Source organism: Astyanax mexicanus, chromosome 2 (genome assembly GCF_023375975.1).
Source record: "Astyanax mexicanus isolate ESR-SI-001 chromosome 2, AstMex3_surface, whole genome shotgun sequence".
Taxonomy (NCBI): Eukaryota; Metazoa; Chordata; class Actinopteri; order Characiformes; family Acestrorhamphidae; genus Astyanax; species Astyanax mexicanus.
This window is the reverse complement of record NC_064409.1, coordinates 24204952-24219817: the sequence shown is the minus strand read 5'-3', so window position 1 is coordinate 24219817 and position 14866 is coordinate 24204952. Positions and strand designations below refer to the sequence as shown.

The 14866-nt window shown below is 37.2% G+C and overlaps 1 protein-coding gene across 2 annotated transcripts in view; it reads right to left on the bottom strand.

Moving 5' to 3' along the window:
- kdm7aa (lysine (K)-specific demethylase 7Aa) overlaps positions 1-9385 on the bottom strand; it is a 31412-nt gene extending 22027 nt beyond the window's left edge. For both annotated transcript variants that reach the window (XM_007232716.4, XM_007232717.4), the window contains exons 1-3: positions 9251-9385; positions 1351-1436; positions 366-483 (exon numbers count right to left, since the gene is read on the bottom strand). In XM_007232716.4, the coding sequence (XP_007232778.3) occupies positions 366-483; positions 1351-1436; positions 9251-9348 (302 nt within the window). In that variant the 5' untranslated portion in view covers positions 9349-9385. The remainder of the gene's footprint in view (positions 1-365; positions 484-1350; positions 1437-9250) is intronic.
- Between the last annotated feature and the right edge of the window lie 5481 nt (positions 9386-14866).

Genomic DNA, 14866 nt, shown 5'->3' with positions numbered 1-14866 from the left:
TTTCATTCTGACAAACTGTAATACGATATTGGAAGTGTTTAGTTTAAACTAGCAACTAGCAATGCTTGCCTTATGTTTTCGCTTTAATAACAAAAGGACCTGGTGTTACTAACCCTAGATAAAGCCCCATAACCACAGATTCAAATATCATTTCACACCCAGCCCTCGAGAACATAATTGGGCGTGACCATTATGAAACAATGCATACGTGTAAAGACAAGCATTCATATAAACTTATTTGGTGTGTAGATGAGAAATAAAATGCTATAAATGTAAAAAAAAAAAAATGCTAATACTGGCAGTTTATTCAACCAGAGTTAGCTGTACTGTGTGGCTTAATACATGTTTATTAGATGTTTCAGTACCTGGGGAAAGTTCTTTCCTGCAGCTCCTTAATGAAGACGGCTGTTCCAGCCTGAACTGGCAGAGTGCCATCATCCGGCTCTGTGTAATCATGCCTGTGCCAGTTATTCCTCTTCTTCACTGAGAGACAAAGAGAAAAACACATACATAAATCACACACTCTCACTGCATACACAACAACAACAGGCCAGATTCAGATAAGACAGACACTGCATGTCCAAATGTTTGTGGACACCTCTTCTAAAGAACGCATTCAGTTGCTTTACCGCTTGACCAGTTCCGTTAGAGAAATACTATCAGAAGAATATGACTCTCTGAAACAGATAAGCAAACAAAAACCTAACAGCAGCATGCCAACTATATAAAACATACCAAAACACTGACAATTATTTTGGGCAATCATTCAAAAACCCTTTAATGAAAGAGATGATTTTCAACCAAAATCTCTGTTTTAGTTTATGCTGAGACCCAATTAGATAATATTAAGGTTTACAGCGACTCTGTAACAGGAAGCTGAAGTTCCTCTTTCAACCTCTTAAAGAAATTACTGAGCTAGAGCTAGAATGGCTGCAGACTCTCATTAACAGTTTGTGTAGTACAGGGCTACAGGCTCGACTTCATCAGCCCTGCATTTTGATTTTATGTGTAGAATGTGTAAAACTAATGTGCCTCATGGAGGAAAGAGAACAAAGACCTTTAACACTTCTAACAGGATACTCCTCTCTAGAGCGCATTTTTCAACCCATACAGTGAGCAGCTATTGGCACTGCAACACTGCAGAGCTAACAAACATCACTAACCACACAAATCAGCAAATGCTGCAGACTACATTTAACAACCACCAGAAATGCAGCAGTAGCAGCCAGCCAGATCAATCATGTTCAGAATAATGGAGTTTTCAGTAGTGGATGAGCAGCTCTATTCAGCTGTGTTTCCACTCTTGAACAAGGTTTGAGATTGTAGTCAATGAAAATAAACATTACTTACTGCGTGAGAGTCCGTGGATGGGTTCACAGTTGGGACAGTGGTAGAGGTCAATATCAGCTGCATGATGCTCCTCCACCTGGACACATCTTTATTAACACACAAAAACATAACCAGTCAGTTTTGCAGTAGTTTTTTTTAGCAGAGATCCTTACATGATATAAATCAGCGCCATTTCTTTCCCTACAATGAAATAGAAACTCATCCAAATAATGGGACATTTGGTAATGTTAAATTTTATTTATGAACCATTTTAACAGCATATATAACTGCAGTTATATCAGACCATATTTTAAAACATAAAATATAAAGAAAATACTGTGTTAATTGTCATTTTCCTCTTTCTTTTTTTAAACAGTGATGTTTCACTGAGAAGTGAGTCATCACAATGAGCCTATTAAGGAGAATTAATCAAAAGTAAACAAAAAAAAAAACAAAAAAACAAAAAAAAACACAGCAGGAGAATTTATATTTTAGTTTAAAAGTGGAGGCTGACATAAAAAACTGAAATGCTGCCATCGCTTTTTTACACCAAAACTCTGATGTCCAAAACGCCCGCCCAACCCTCTCCTGATGACGCTCTTACGGTGGCGCTGAGGGTTTTAATTCATCTCCCATCCCACCACAACCACACCAAACACACACACACACACACACACACACACACACACACATTCCTGAGGTTCATACTAAAGCTGCTGTAGACTCTGCGTGGGCTCAGCAGGCTGTGTTCTGACAGGCTAACCCTGCAAAACTTAACTGAGCTGAGCAGTGATCTGTGCTGACAGCTTCATAACCAAACACACCTTTAACAACCACCCACCCACATGGAAGTGTCTTCACAGTTACAATACTCTCACTTTACAACCTAAACACTCTCCTACAAGAAAGTAGGTAGATGAGGCAGGCCTATGAGATATTATTTACAGTTTCTGTTGCCACACTGTGACTGTGAAGGCATGTTCACACCTGAAGATCTGGACCGGGGTGTGTGTGTGTGTTACATTTTATGGTAGAAAGCTTTGTTTATGTTTCGCACACCAGCGTTTTAGTGACTAAGTGCTCTAAACTATACTAAACTACTTTACTACAGCCTGTCATGGTCAACTACTGTGGGCGGAGTCTCCCTGTACTTCTGATTGTATTGTAGAATACTGTCAGTTCAGTCAGTTCCCTTTACCTAATGAGACTCAGTCCTTTGAGTGCAGGACCGTCCGGCAGCAGATTGAGTGTAACAGAATCTCCTCGGATTCCATATATTTCTGTTTATAAGTTAGGGCTAATCTACATCAACAGTAGGTACAGGAATCATCAGTGTAATCTGTTGTACTCATACTGCTGCGTGATGTGCCTGCACGGCAAATATATTTGGATCAAGACCATCTCATTTGGTTGGAACAAATTTTAGTCTCTTGGTTCACGGCATCTCTCACACCTGTTACAGTGGTTTTGAGCAAATGTCAATATTTTTACTAAAATTAAAATTCACGTATGGCAGATACAAAGGATACAGTAAACGCACAGATTGGTTAAAGGGCTCATTCGCATATTACAGCCCTCAGTAATTCGACAAAAAAGGTCAACATTGTTGTAATTAATAAGAAATGGCATATTGTATAGTCCTAGTTGGAAGTCTATATATATATATATATGTTCTTAAAATTAATAAGGTGTTTTTCCTATCAACAAGAACATTCTTATGTTCTTATCTTATTGTTATCATAAAATACTGTGATATTTTAGGTCCATATCGCCCACCCCTATTCTGTGATACTCGATATGTCAAGACATTTCTCTCCAATACTTCATGACATCTGTGTAACTGAACAGAATATAATACTCCTAAATAATTAAACACCACAAATTATGGATTTATTGGTGTCAGTTTCACAGAAATTTACAAACACAGGTTTATCCTATTCATTTGATTAGTGCCACAATGTGGAATAATGAAGCAGTAACTTTAATAAGTCTAATTGGGGGCGAGTCTTAGGGAGATTAGAGCGCCTAGATTTCAGTTAAAACAAATATCTGACACCTTGTATCAGTAATATATTGCAAACGAAAACGACAAATTATGTTGCAATATAAAGATTGTGTCTCACCCCTAGTGTGGTATTAATGGTGGTATTAATTTGTGGTGATAGTTAGTTATGGGTACTAATGAGTATGCATGGCAATAGTGTTAAAGGGGTGTTATGTGTACTATGGATATAAATGGGTATGAATGGATATTAGAGGGTGTGGTGGGTATAGACATGGATAACCATGTGTGGCCATGGGTATGAACTGCATTAGGCTAATATGTTTAGATTTAACAGGTCATTTTAAACTATAATAATATTTGAACAAGAAGTAATATAAAAATTGAGAATTGCGCCATTTATATTTATCTTTTGATTTTTAATTTATCATTTTATTTTATTTATTAATATTTGCTGAGGTGCAGAAATCAGTAATCAGTAACTGGGTGTAGTTATCTTTGTTAAAGCGTGAATACGAGCAGCTCTCCTCTCTCTCTCTTCAGGGCTGTATATAGAGCGGGTATAAAGCTGCGTGACGGGGTTGTAAGGGTGTTAAAGGCAGCAGGGTGCTGCAGCTGAAGAGCAGGACAGTGAGAGGATGAGGCTTTGAAGATGGGAGCTGGATTCAGTGAGCCGCAGTCTCTGCTTTGATCTTTCCATCCCGGCAGGAAACGGCGGCTGAGACAAAGCAGACGTACTGGCTTCCCTGGGACACTGGGACTGTAACGGCCTGCAGTAAACGCTGAGAACCGCAGAACTGGATATAATGGAGATGGACAGGAGAATCATGGAGGGATTGTAACCTCTGAGTATCTAAAAGCATCATCTATTATCTCTATTTTATACCTGTCAGAATGACTGTATGGATACTTTGGCTACACAATACAGTACATTATTATCACAATGTACAATGTCAAGATTTTTTTGGTGTGGAAAACAAGAAATTCATACTGTTTTAATTTTAAATGAAGATATCTACCAGATTAACAATTCTTATTAACATCCAGACTTCACAAATTCACAACAATGTTTCACAATCTAGGAGCAAGTCTTCCCTGGACAAGCAGGATAAACTCTTTTATATGCTTGATTTTAGAAAAAACATTGTATCAACAGGTACACCACATTGGTATACACCATACTGTGTTATTGTGTATGTCAAGAACATAATATACATTCAAAGAATTAACTTTAAGACCACTGGTAACTATCAAAACTGAAAATTCGAATAAATTCTACATTTAAACCGTGAAACTCTCTCTTTAAGTGTTTCAGTGAAGGGAACAATAGCAGCAGAATCTCAGTTCATGACCTCCTGAGCCAGAGCCAAGTTCTCAGACCACTGAGCCACCACTGTTCCTTAATGGGTTATATAATGACTGTGGCCATGGATGAGGAGTGCGTTGGCGGGAGAATTACTCCCACCACTTCCTCCCACTCATCTCCCACCACATCCTGACCCATCGCTCCTCACTCCCTCTGGAGAGAGAAAGAGGAAGATCTCAGTGATCATTCTCCAACGGATCAGGAATGTCATATTCAAAAATGTTGTAATGTGCACAAAATATGTACACACTACTTATAGAAAACACAGATACCACAGAAACCTATAGGATACCCAGAAAGGATGGACATCACAGGAACCCTGGACATCATGGCAACACTGGGTACCACCACAACACACATTAGGCACCCCAGCAACACACAATTCAAGAAAATAGGCCAGAGACATAGCAACCATGGGTACCCCTGTAAAATGGTACACTCTAAAAACATAGATACCTGAGCAACACGTGCCGGGCACCACAGCAACACATAAGATATCCTAGAAAGTACAGACACTCCAGCAACATTGGATAGCACAGCACACCCTTAATACCACAGGATCACAACGTTTCGCAACAACACAGTCTAAAACAAAATCTCAGATACTGCAGCAACACGATTCTAACGCCTTTTAAATGCCCAGAACACTAATCTTTAAACCTGAAAAGTGCTGCTAGTAGTAGATCTGTAAACTGTTACCTGTGTAAACTGTGTTTCTGTCGCCAGTACTTTGTGTAGTGCCACAAATTAACGATTAGTCAACAATGAACATTTGAAGTCGATTAACTGATGCAGCCCTATCAGTTATAGCAGCTAGGAGGCACTTACCTAGTTAGCTAAATAAATGTGTAGATCTAATCTAAAACTACTTTATCTTCAACTTCAACATACTAAATAATATTAATAATAATAATGACTTAGTATCTAGATGTGTGTTTTAAAATATTTCAATAAATACTTTACCAAACAAAAGGTAAAAGGTATTATTTTAGTATCGAGAACTGTGATACTCAGCTTAATATCAGTATTTAAGTCAAAATTCTGTCTCATGACAGCCCTATTCTACCCTCCGGCTAGGGCTGGGCGATATAGCTGATTTGTTATTTCAGTGGATACAATATATTGTCAATATCAATATGAACAATGCAATGAATAAACATCAGCAAGCAACATATACTGTAAATAATATATAGAAAAATATGGGAAATTTGTTTAAAAATAATAATCACTGTTTTTGAAACCTTCTCTTTCGTGTTCTTTTTTGAATATTGGATTGTTGTCCACCCCTAACTTTATCATTCAGCCAGTGGGTTTTCTGGCCACTGTTCCTTCCTAATGTGAATGTCCACTCATGAGATTTTTCACTTCTGTAATTTTGGGCAGCCCTGACGATGGATTTGCGAAAGTCACACACATTCCAGGGCTCAGCATTACGCAAAAGCCAGCATGTGGGGGAAAACCTCCACACGTGGTGTTACACCTTCTTCATTCAGTAAAATCACCTTTTCCATCCTTCTCTCACAGCTGAATACGGCAACTTACAGGAACAGAGTGGAAAAAAAATATACTCAGGACAAATCAAAGAATCTGTAAACATGTGGACAGATTTGTGTGTGTGTGTGCGTCTCAGACTACGTTACGGACCTAAATATGTCCTGACCAAAAGTGGTGTTTCTGGTCCAGAGCAGATGAATCATGCTCTGGTTTGTTAGCAGCGTAAAAACACTTTTCTAGATAGTTTCAAACAATCAGAAAAAAGAAACGGTGTTGTGCCGAAATCCAACTCCCCTTAGTGTGCAGGCGCATCGTGCAGCAGGTCATGATGGTGATTCCTGAAATGTACAGTAACTGTACACATAAATAAAAGGAATCTGAAGGGAATCTGTTGCACTCAATCTGCTGCGGAACACACCTGCACTCGAAGGCAGTCACATACTGGCAAGGACGTAAATTCAGCACAACACCTGGAAAGATAACTCGCTACCATCAGAATTACACACACCCTTGTACCAAGCCATCAGTGTTAAGTATAGGAAGATAATGTCCATTGTGGCCCTTGCAGGTTGCCAGAATGTGCTCTACTGAAGCACAGTGGTAAAAACAAGGGATTGCGACTAAATCTGGCATAACAGGGAACTCCTTACCCAATTAAAACATGCCTGGACAGTTACTAATTATAAAATGTAGATATTTAATTTGAGTAGCATCATCTAAAATGTTTTGCTTTCTAGACACAACACAAAACACATGTTAAAAAAAGCTCTCTCTCTCTCACACACACACACACACACAAACACAAAAACGAGAGCAGAGCTTTTTATGAAGTCACCCTGGCACACTGAACAATAACATACAACATTTTCTCAAAAAGAATCAGAAACCACAACTGTCAATGTTAAGTATGAACTCACAAAGGATTTCTTATTTTTCCAAACTGGAGTACAAGCACCTAATTTATAACAGGAAACAAATTAATTCTAACTATAAAAATAATAAAATAAAGAACCCACTCACAGTGATTGATCAATGACAGTAATGATGCATCACTGGTTTACTGTACATTAAAGGGCTAAGCCCTGCCCACAGGTGACCCAGTAATGATAACGGGATTACACAGTCCCAGTGAATTAGGTCAAGAGCTCAATGGCAGGCCGTCCCCAGCTGCCAGCAGGGCCCATAAACTTGCCCATAAACTACATAATCATCACTGTGATACATTAGACCTGCTTTTAGAGATATTACAGGCTAAAAGAAAACATGGAATCCGATGTACTGTGTAAACATGGTTACCCACCCATTCATACAGTCAGCATATGGAAGCTACGCTGAAACCTTTTTTTAAGCTACTGTATTTGTGATAAACACAAAAAAACAACATATTTACAAATACATGCACTGAAGTCAGCAGGGGTGTTTCAGCTCCAATTGCTTTTTTTAACAAGGCATAATATATCAGTCGTTTGTTGGTTCGAATACTGTTTATGTAGCTTGCCATTGGCTACTGGAGCCCTGAGAGAGCACAATTGGGGAGAAAATGGGATAAAAATGAGAAATATATTTATTTTTTTTAAATGAATTGCAACTACTTTAGAAGTTAGCACCAGAATGAAAAATTACACAACATAAATCTAGTATAAAACACAAAAGTTACCACAAAAGGTACAACTTTATACACATTAATAAAATAAGTAAAGTAAAATACCTTATAGTACTCTAAAAAGGTAAAAAGTAGTTTAGGTAACTGGCCAAATCTTTCAGTGCCAACGGTCTGTCTTACAGTAATAAATACATTTACTAAAACCATATGAACCTAGAACCTGAGTTTATTATTTATTTATTTACTTATTTCTGTCCAAAATCTACAAAATAAATCATAAACAAAATAAAATTCCATGATTCCCTAAACATTAAACTACATTGTATTCTGTAACAAAATATAAGGTTTATTTATAGAACTATGCTTAAATATTCCTTTAAAAGCTACAACATCCCCCTCTTTTCTAAGCATGGCTGGGGTTTATTGTAATAAACAGTCTTATTGTAATAAATATATTTACTACATCATAAACACCCGCTAAACCTGCCCCTTTATAAAAGTTAATAATAATCTAATATCCATCAAAATTTATTTATGTATTTTCCTGCTTTTGTTTGTCTAAAATCTACAAAAGCAAACAAAAAACAGAATAAAAGTAAATGAACATGTAAATATTAAACTAAAATCTACTTTGATATATAATATAATGCTTACTTTATAGAACTAAACTTAAATATTCATTTAAAAGCTCCAGTTTAAAGGGCCAGTTTAAATGCCCCCTTTTCTAAACATGCTGGGCTTCAATCTTGGTAGCTGACCAAAACTCTCAATCTCAGGATTTTAAATGTAATGTGAGGGGTCAGTCCACATAACTAAACTTAAATATATATCATTTAAAAGCTCCAGTTTAAATACCCAGTCACAAAGACAGTCAGATTTAAAGGGCCAGTTTAAATGCCCCCCTTTACCAGCATGGAGGGGCTTTAATCTCGGTAGCCGGCTGGTCAGAACTTCCAACCCCAGTCAGAATTTACTGCGACAAATCGATTTACAAGATGATAAATGCAAGTTTACACCCCCTGTGGAACTTATTGATCATCTGATATTAGCTATCGGTAAACTGTGACATTTAGCTCTACCTACCAATAACGTTAACCTACAGCTCGAGTACACAGAGTACCCTAACGCAGCCAGCAGACCACCTCATAACCGAGCTAAATATGACCGAAATACGGTCAGTTTTAAGGTAAATAATATTAAGTAGGTGTACATAAGTATTCAAATATGTCTGAAGCTCTAAACTCCAGTATGAAATGATTTAAATCGAAGAAAGCTCGGCTAACTCTCGACATGACAGCCGGGATCCCAGCCAGCTAGCGTTAACCCAGCTAACCTAGCTACCATCAGACAGCTTAGCTCTAGCTTGGCCAGCTAACTTCATATTTTATAACAAAACCAGCCGTTTTCTTTTCCAAACACGCAGCTAATTCGATTAAACATGAAATAAACTCCTTACCCGCCGTGAAACCAGTCCTTACAAATGTCGCATTCGATCATAAACCGGCTAATATCGTAGCGCTGCCGGCACACACAGTACAGCTGGGCAGCAGCCATCTTCTCCTGTCCCTCTCCGCGGCCGAGCGCAGGGTTAACTCACACGAAAACAGCCGAAGAGAACCGAGGGGGTCCGAAGTGTGACGGAAACCCCCGACGTTTCAGCAGTGACGCACAGAGGGAAAATACACTCCGTGTTTACGCTATAGAGATCAAATACGCCCTTTTTAGGTCATCTGGCGTCATCAAATGCGTAGTTTCTTTATTTTCATCTTTATTTTCAATGATAATACTGTGATGTGTACAGCAATATGTGTGTACTATTTGTGGGAGAATCGTATAGATTCTGATTATAACTTTTGCTTTAAATACATAAACTAATATTATAGTTATTTGGAATTCAAAAACATGTCTGATAAATTTGGTGAAATTTTGCTTTTAGTCTTGATGCAACCCTTTATATTTTGAAAGTACATTTTCTAAAGAATTGTTTGAAAAACATTAATGATTAATTATTGTAATTCATAAAAGTTATGGAATTTGTTAAATTATATTTTTTCTACACAATAATTCACACAAAACTCGTTCCCCCCATAAAAAAAAATCAATATAAACATGATCAGATGGATATTTCCAAGTAAAACGGAGAAAAACGAAGCAAGATCATATGTCATAAAAGCTTATGTTAATGCCATAAAAATGTTTACATTCTTGAAAATAATATTGTTTTTAAAGTGTTTCTGGGCATTGTGTAATTTACCTCACTGAACTAAAATAATAACGCATTTCTCTAAAACCGACACGGAAAACCCACATAAGGCACTGACAAACGGTTAATGCCGAAGTTGAACGGAAAAGGCCGAAGTCAGAGGGAAACGGCGAAATGTGACGGGAAGTGCCGAAGTGAACAACAGCTACGTGCGGTAACCAAGCCTTGTGTTTAAACAAGACAATGCAGTAAAATATTATACTTTCTTTGTAGATTAAGCGCTCGATCACGCATTATTTACCAAATATAAAATAAATATAGAATATCTGTTAATTTTATAATAGAAATAAAATATTTCGTATGTTTGCCATTTATTTATATTATATAAAATGAAATTATTCAGCATACTTCAGCACTAAAGGCATGTGAGTCCGTAGTGCACCAATATTGAGTTAGAATTTACTTTAATCACTGTACAGGCAAATAATGACTTAAAATGTAAATAAAAAGTATTATATTAAAGTAAATTATTATTATTATTATTATTATTATTATTATTATTATTATTATTATTATTATTATTATTAATTGTATTACTATACACGAACATCTAATCAAATCTAATAATTTATCCATGTTATTTGTATCTTAACAAAAGCGCTACCTCAGCTCAGATATATTGTATTATATATGCAAACAGAGCGTGCTGGACGTGATGTACGTGCTGAGGAGCGCCACCCCCCCCCCCCCCTCCATCTGCACCCCGGGTCCAATCACAGCACAGCATAGCACAGCACAGCATGGGCACAATAAAGGCACAAGTAATACAGTATCCTGTGCTGTAGAACATGATGACAGCTAAGTAAAATGAGCTATTTAAAAAAAATTATGCTAATAAAACATATTTTAAAAACTAATATAAATGTACAACTTTTTTTATAAAAAAGGCTTTATAACAAAAATATACAAGAAATGCTATTTAAATGAAACAAAATTAATAATAAAATAATGATAAATTTCACTTCGTTAAAAATAAAAAAATGGATGAGTGCATTTTTGCAGTGGTGTAACGCGCCATCTAGCGGAACAGAGGGGAAGCGCACTCTTCTGGCGAAGTGCTGGTCATAAATCAAAAGTAAATAAAAACGTTACGACAAAATTACTGTACTGTACTGTAACATAAATATGCTAAATGAAATAATTAAATATATACATAAAAATAAAAAAAAACATAACATTAGAAAACGTAAATATAAAAATATATACAACATGATTACTATTGATCATATGCAGTAAAATGTAAATAAATACTGACATCTAGCGGAAAACAGTGTGTTGCGCAAAGGAAAATGGCTGGATTTAGTCAAAATTAACAACAAATACAACAAACGAATTCGTTTGTTTCTGTTTATTGGAAAATAATATAGGAAAATGAAAAAAAAAAACAATCTGGTCAGTAGAAAAAAAAGAAATAATAAAAATAGAAGAATATAATAAATATTGTTATTGATTATTCCATCTAGTGAAGAAAAACACAGTGTATCGCTGAAAAGGTAAATCATGGCTTACATATTTACACAGTACTGTTTAAAAAGGCACCTGTTTAGAGTACCAGAGACCCATACTTGAGTAAGTACAAGTACTCTGTTAAAAGGTGACTTGAGTAGAAGTTAAAGTGTTCTTTAAGCTTTATACTTAAGCAGAAGTACTTAGGTTTTCAGCATTTCTTGTTTTTAAGTATTGCAAGTAGGTTTTTTTCTAAAATTGTATACTTAAGTACTGAATGTAAAAGTACAAGTATTGTGTTGTATAGTTATTACAGAAAGAAGTCAAAAATTTTAATATCATATTGTTTATATTATTTCAGATGTTAAGGCCAAAGTACATTCACAATTCATTTGGCTGTAGCAACAGCACAAGAACAGGACGGAACAGGAAAGAATACATTCACACAAAGTCTTAAATTAACTCTATAAACAAACTTATCCAAAAACAAAAAGGATAAACAGCAAGCTGTTAGGATATTTTAACAAATTCAGCATGAAAGGTCACTAATTGTTGTATCACTATTGTAAAATCAATGGCAATGGCAATGGCAAAGACCAAGGGATTAGAGCGGTGCAGAGAATAGGTGTGTTACTACTCAATCGCAGTAAAAGTATTGAACTTATGGAAAATATGTAATGAAGTAAAAGTAAAAGTAGGAGAAAAAATACTCCAGCAAAGTACATTACATTACATTGCATTTGGCAGATGCTTTTGTCCAAAGCGACTTACAATAGTGAAAAGTGAAAGTAATATAAGGTAAAAACATCTTTAGACAGGGCCTAAAGGAGGTCAAAGGAAAATAATGGGATAGAGGAGTGAAGGAGGGGAGGAAGGAAATGAGGTTAGAAGTAGTTAGTGTGTTAGGGGTGTTAGGAGAGTAAGTGCTCTTTGAAGAGCTCTGTCTTCAGGAGTTTATTAAAGATTTTGGCAAAGCGAGGCGGCATTCATTGGAGGAGCACAACGGCCGGGAGGTAGCGTAAGCCTTCAGGAGTGATCAGTGCAGGTAGGAAGGAACTGTTCTGTCATCACCTTGTAGGCGATTGTAAGAGCTTTGTATTTGATACGGGCATCAACTGGTAGCCAATGGAGCTCAATGAGCAGTGGGGTGACATGTGCCCGTTTTGGTTGGTTGAAGATCAGACGTGCTGCTGCGTTCTGGATCATCTGGAGTGGTTTTACTACGCAGGCCGGGAGGTCAGTTAGCAGGGCATTGCAGTAGTCGAGGCGTGAGATGACCACTGCTTGTACCAGGAGTTGGGTGGCCTGTTGTGTCAGAAACATAAAATTTTCTGATGTTATAAAGCTCGAAGCGGCAGGATCGAGGAACTGAGGCCACATGGTGCGTGAAGGAGAGCTGGTCATCAACCATAACACCCAGGTTCCTAGCAACCTTTGTAGTTGAGAGAGAGAGAGAGTTGATGCTTATAGAGAAGTTGTGTTGAAAAGATGGTTTTGCTGGTATGACCAGAAGTTCAGTCTTTCAGAGATTTAATTGAAGGCGATGCTCCTTCATCCATGAGGATATGTCTGAGAGGCACTGCGATATCCTTGCAGAGATTGAGTGATCTTCAGGTGAGAATGACAGGTATAGCTGGGTGTCATCAGCAAAGCAATGGTAGGAGAAGCCATGTGAGTGGATAACCTGACCTAGGGAGGTGGTGTATATTGAGAAGAGAAGGGGTCACAGTACCGAACCCTAGGGAACCCCAGTGGATAAGGAGTAGGCTGAGGAAAGCTGTCCTTGCCACGACACCTTGAACGAGCGCCCAGTGAGGTATGATCTGAACCATGACAACACATTGTCTGTGATCCCCATGTACAGATACAGCATTTTACTACTATTACTACTACTTAGTACAGTAGTGAAGTAGTTCTCATTTGTTACTATAGTTCTCTGTCTATATTTGATTTATCTGGAGTATTATTTTTTCTCCTACTTCCAGTTTTACTACAGATTTTCCATTAGTTTAATAGTTTTTCTCCAATACATTGTTTTAATGTGCTGCTCCGTTACTCGTTAGGAATCATTCCTAACCCACATTATCACTAAATCCAGAGTGGTAGATGCTCTGCACTGTCAGCAGGTTTGATAAGGCTTCTCATCACTGAAAGAATAAAGTGATCAAATTGATCTTCTGCCGTTCACTCTGAGAACTTTCCACTGTCATAACTACAAAACTCAGTGTTGTACTTTTACTTTCAGTACTTCAGTAGTACATTTTACAATAAACTACTTAAATACTGTAATACTTCTACTTAAGTATGGTGCATAAAGAAAACTTTAAGTTCTACACAAATAAATGTTTTAATAGAGCACTTATACTTTTACTCAATTCTACCTGTATTTAACTCTATATTACTTTAGAATAAACTCAAATAAACATAAACTCAGTGTTCAGTGAGAGTGTCTACCTGTAATTAACTCTTTATAACATTAGAATAAACCCAAATAAACATAAAGCCAGCTGGAACAGAAAACACTGACTCAGATAAAATATTATCTTTAATTTGCAAGATAAAGTTATTAAAAAGGTCCCAGGATTGAATGCCCTCCCAGTCTGGACTGCAGCAAGCTAGTTCAGCACCCGGACTCTTTTCTCCTGCAAAGTCATGCAGTTCTTGTCTTGAGGCCTGAACCTCAATATGCTGCTCAGAATTGATAGACACTTTCCAGGTGTATAAGCTGCATTGATGTCATTGCATTGATGTCATAATGTTTTGGCTAATCTGTGTGCAGTGTGCAGAACTGCAGGACTCACAGGACAACAGAGCACATATTCCATGTTTGTTTCTGCTGTAATATTCTCTACATGTTTACTGATGCCAGCCTCACAGATGAACCCTGATCCACAGGGCACAGGCGTAGGCACTGAACACACTCCGGCTCAGCTCATAAATCTGTGTGTGTGTCTGTGGAGAGGAACATCCACATCTGTCAGATGTTCAGGGGCATGTTCTCTTGACAGCTATTGTGATTTTTACTGTAACAGTTCAATTAAAGAGACAGCACAATTTACTCCAGATTTCTATTAGTAATGTCTAATTTTACCTCATTTTCTCTGCAATTTGGAAGGCCCATTTTCCAGTCCCAGTTCATGTGAATACCCAGCAGCAACACAGCATGCTCGGAGGAAAGTGATGGATCCTTAGCTATATTACATTACATTACTTTGCATTTGGCAGACGCTTTTGTCCAAAGCGACTTACAATAGTGAAGTACAAAAGTAACAAAAGTTTAAAGGTAAAAACATCTTTAGATAGGGTCTAAAGAGTAAGTGCTCTTTGAAGAGCTCTGTCTTCAGGAGTTTATTAAAGATAGTG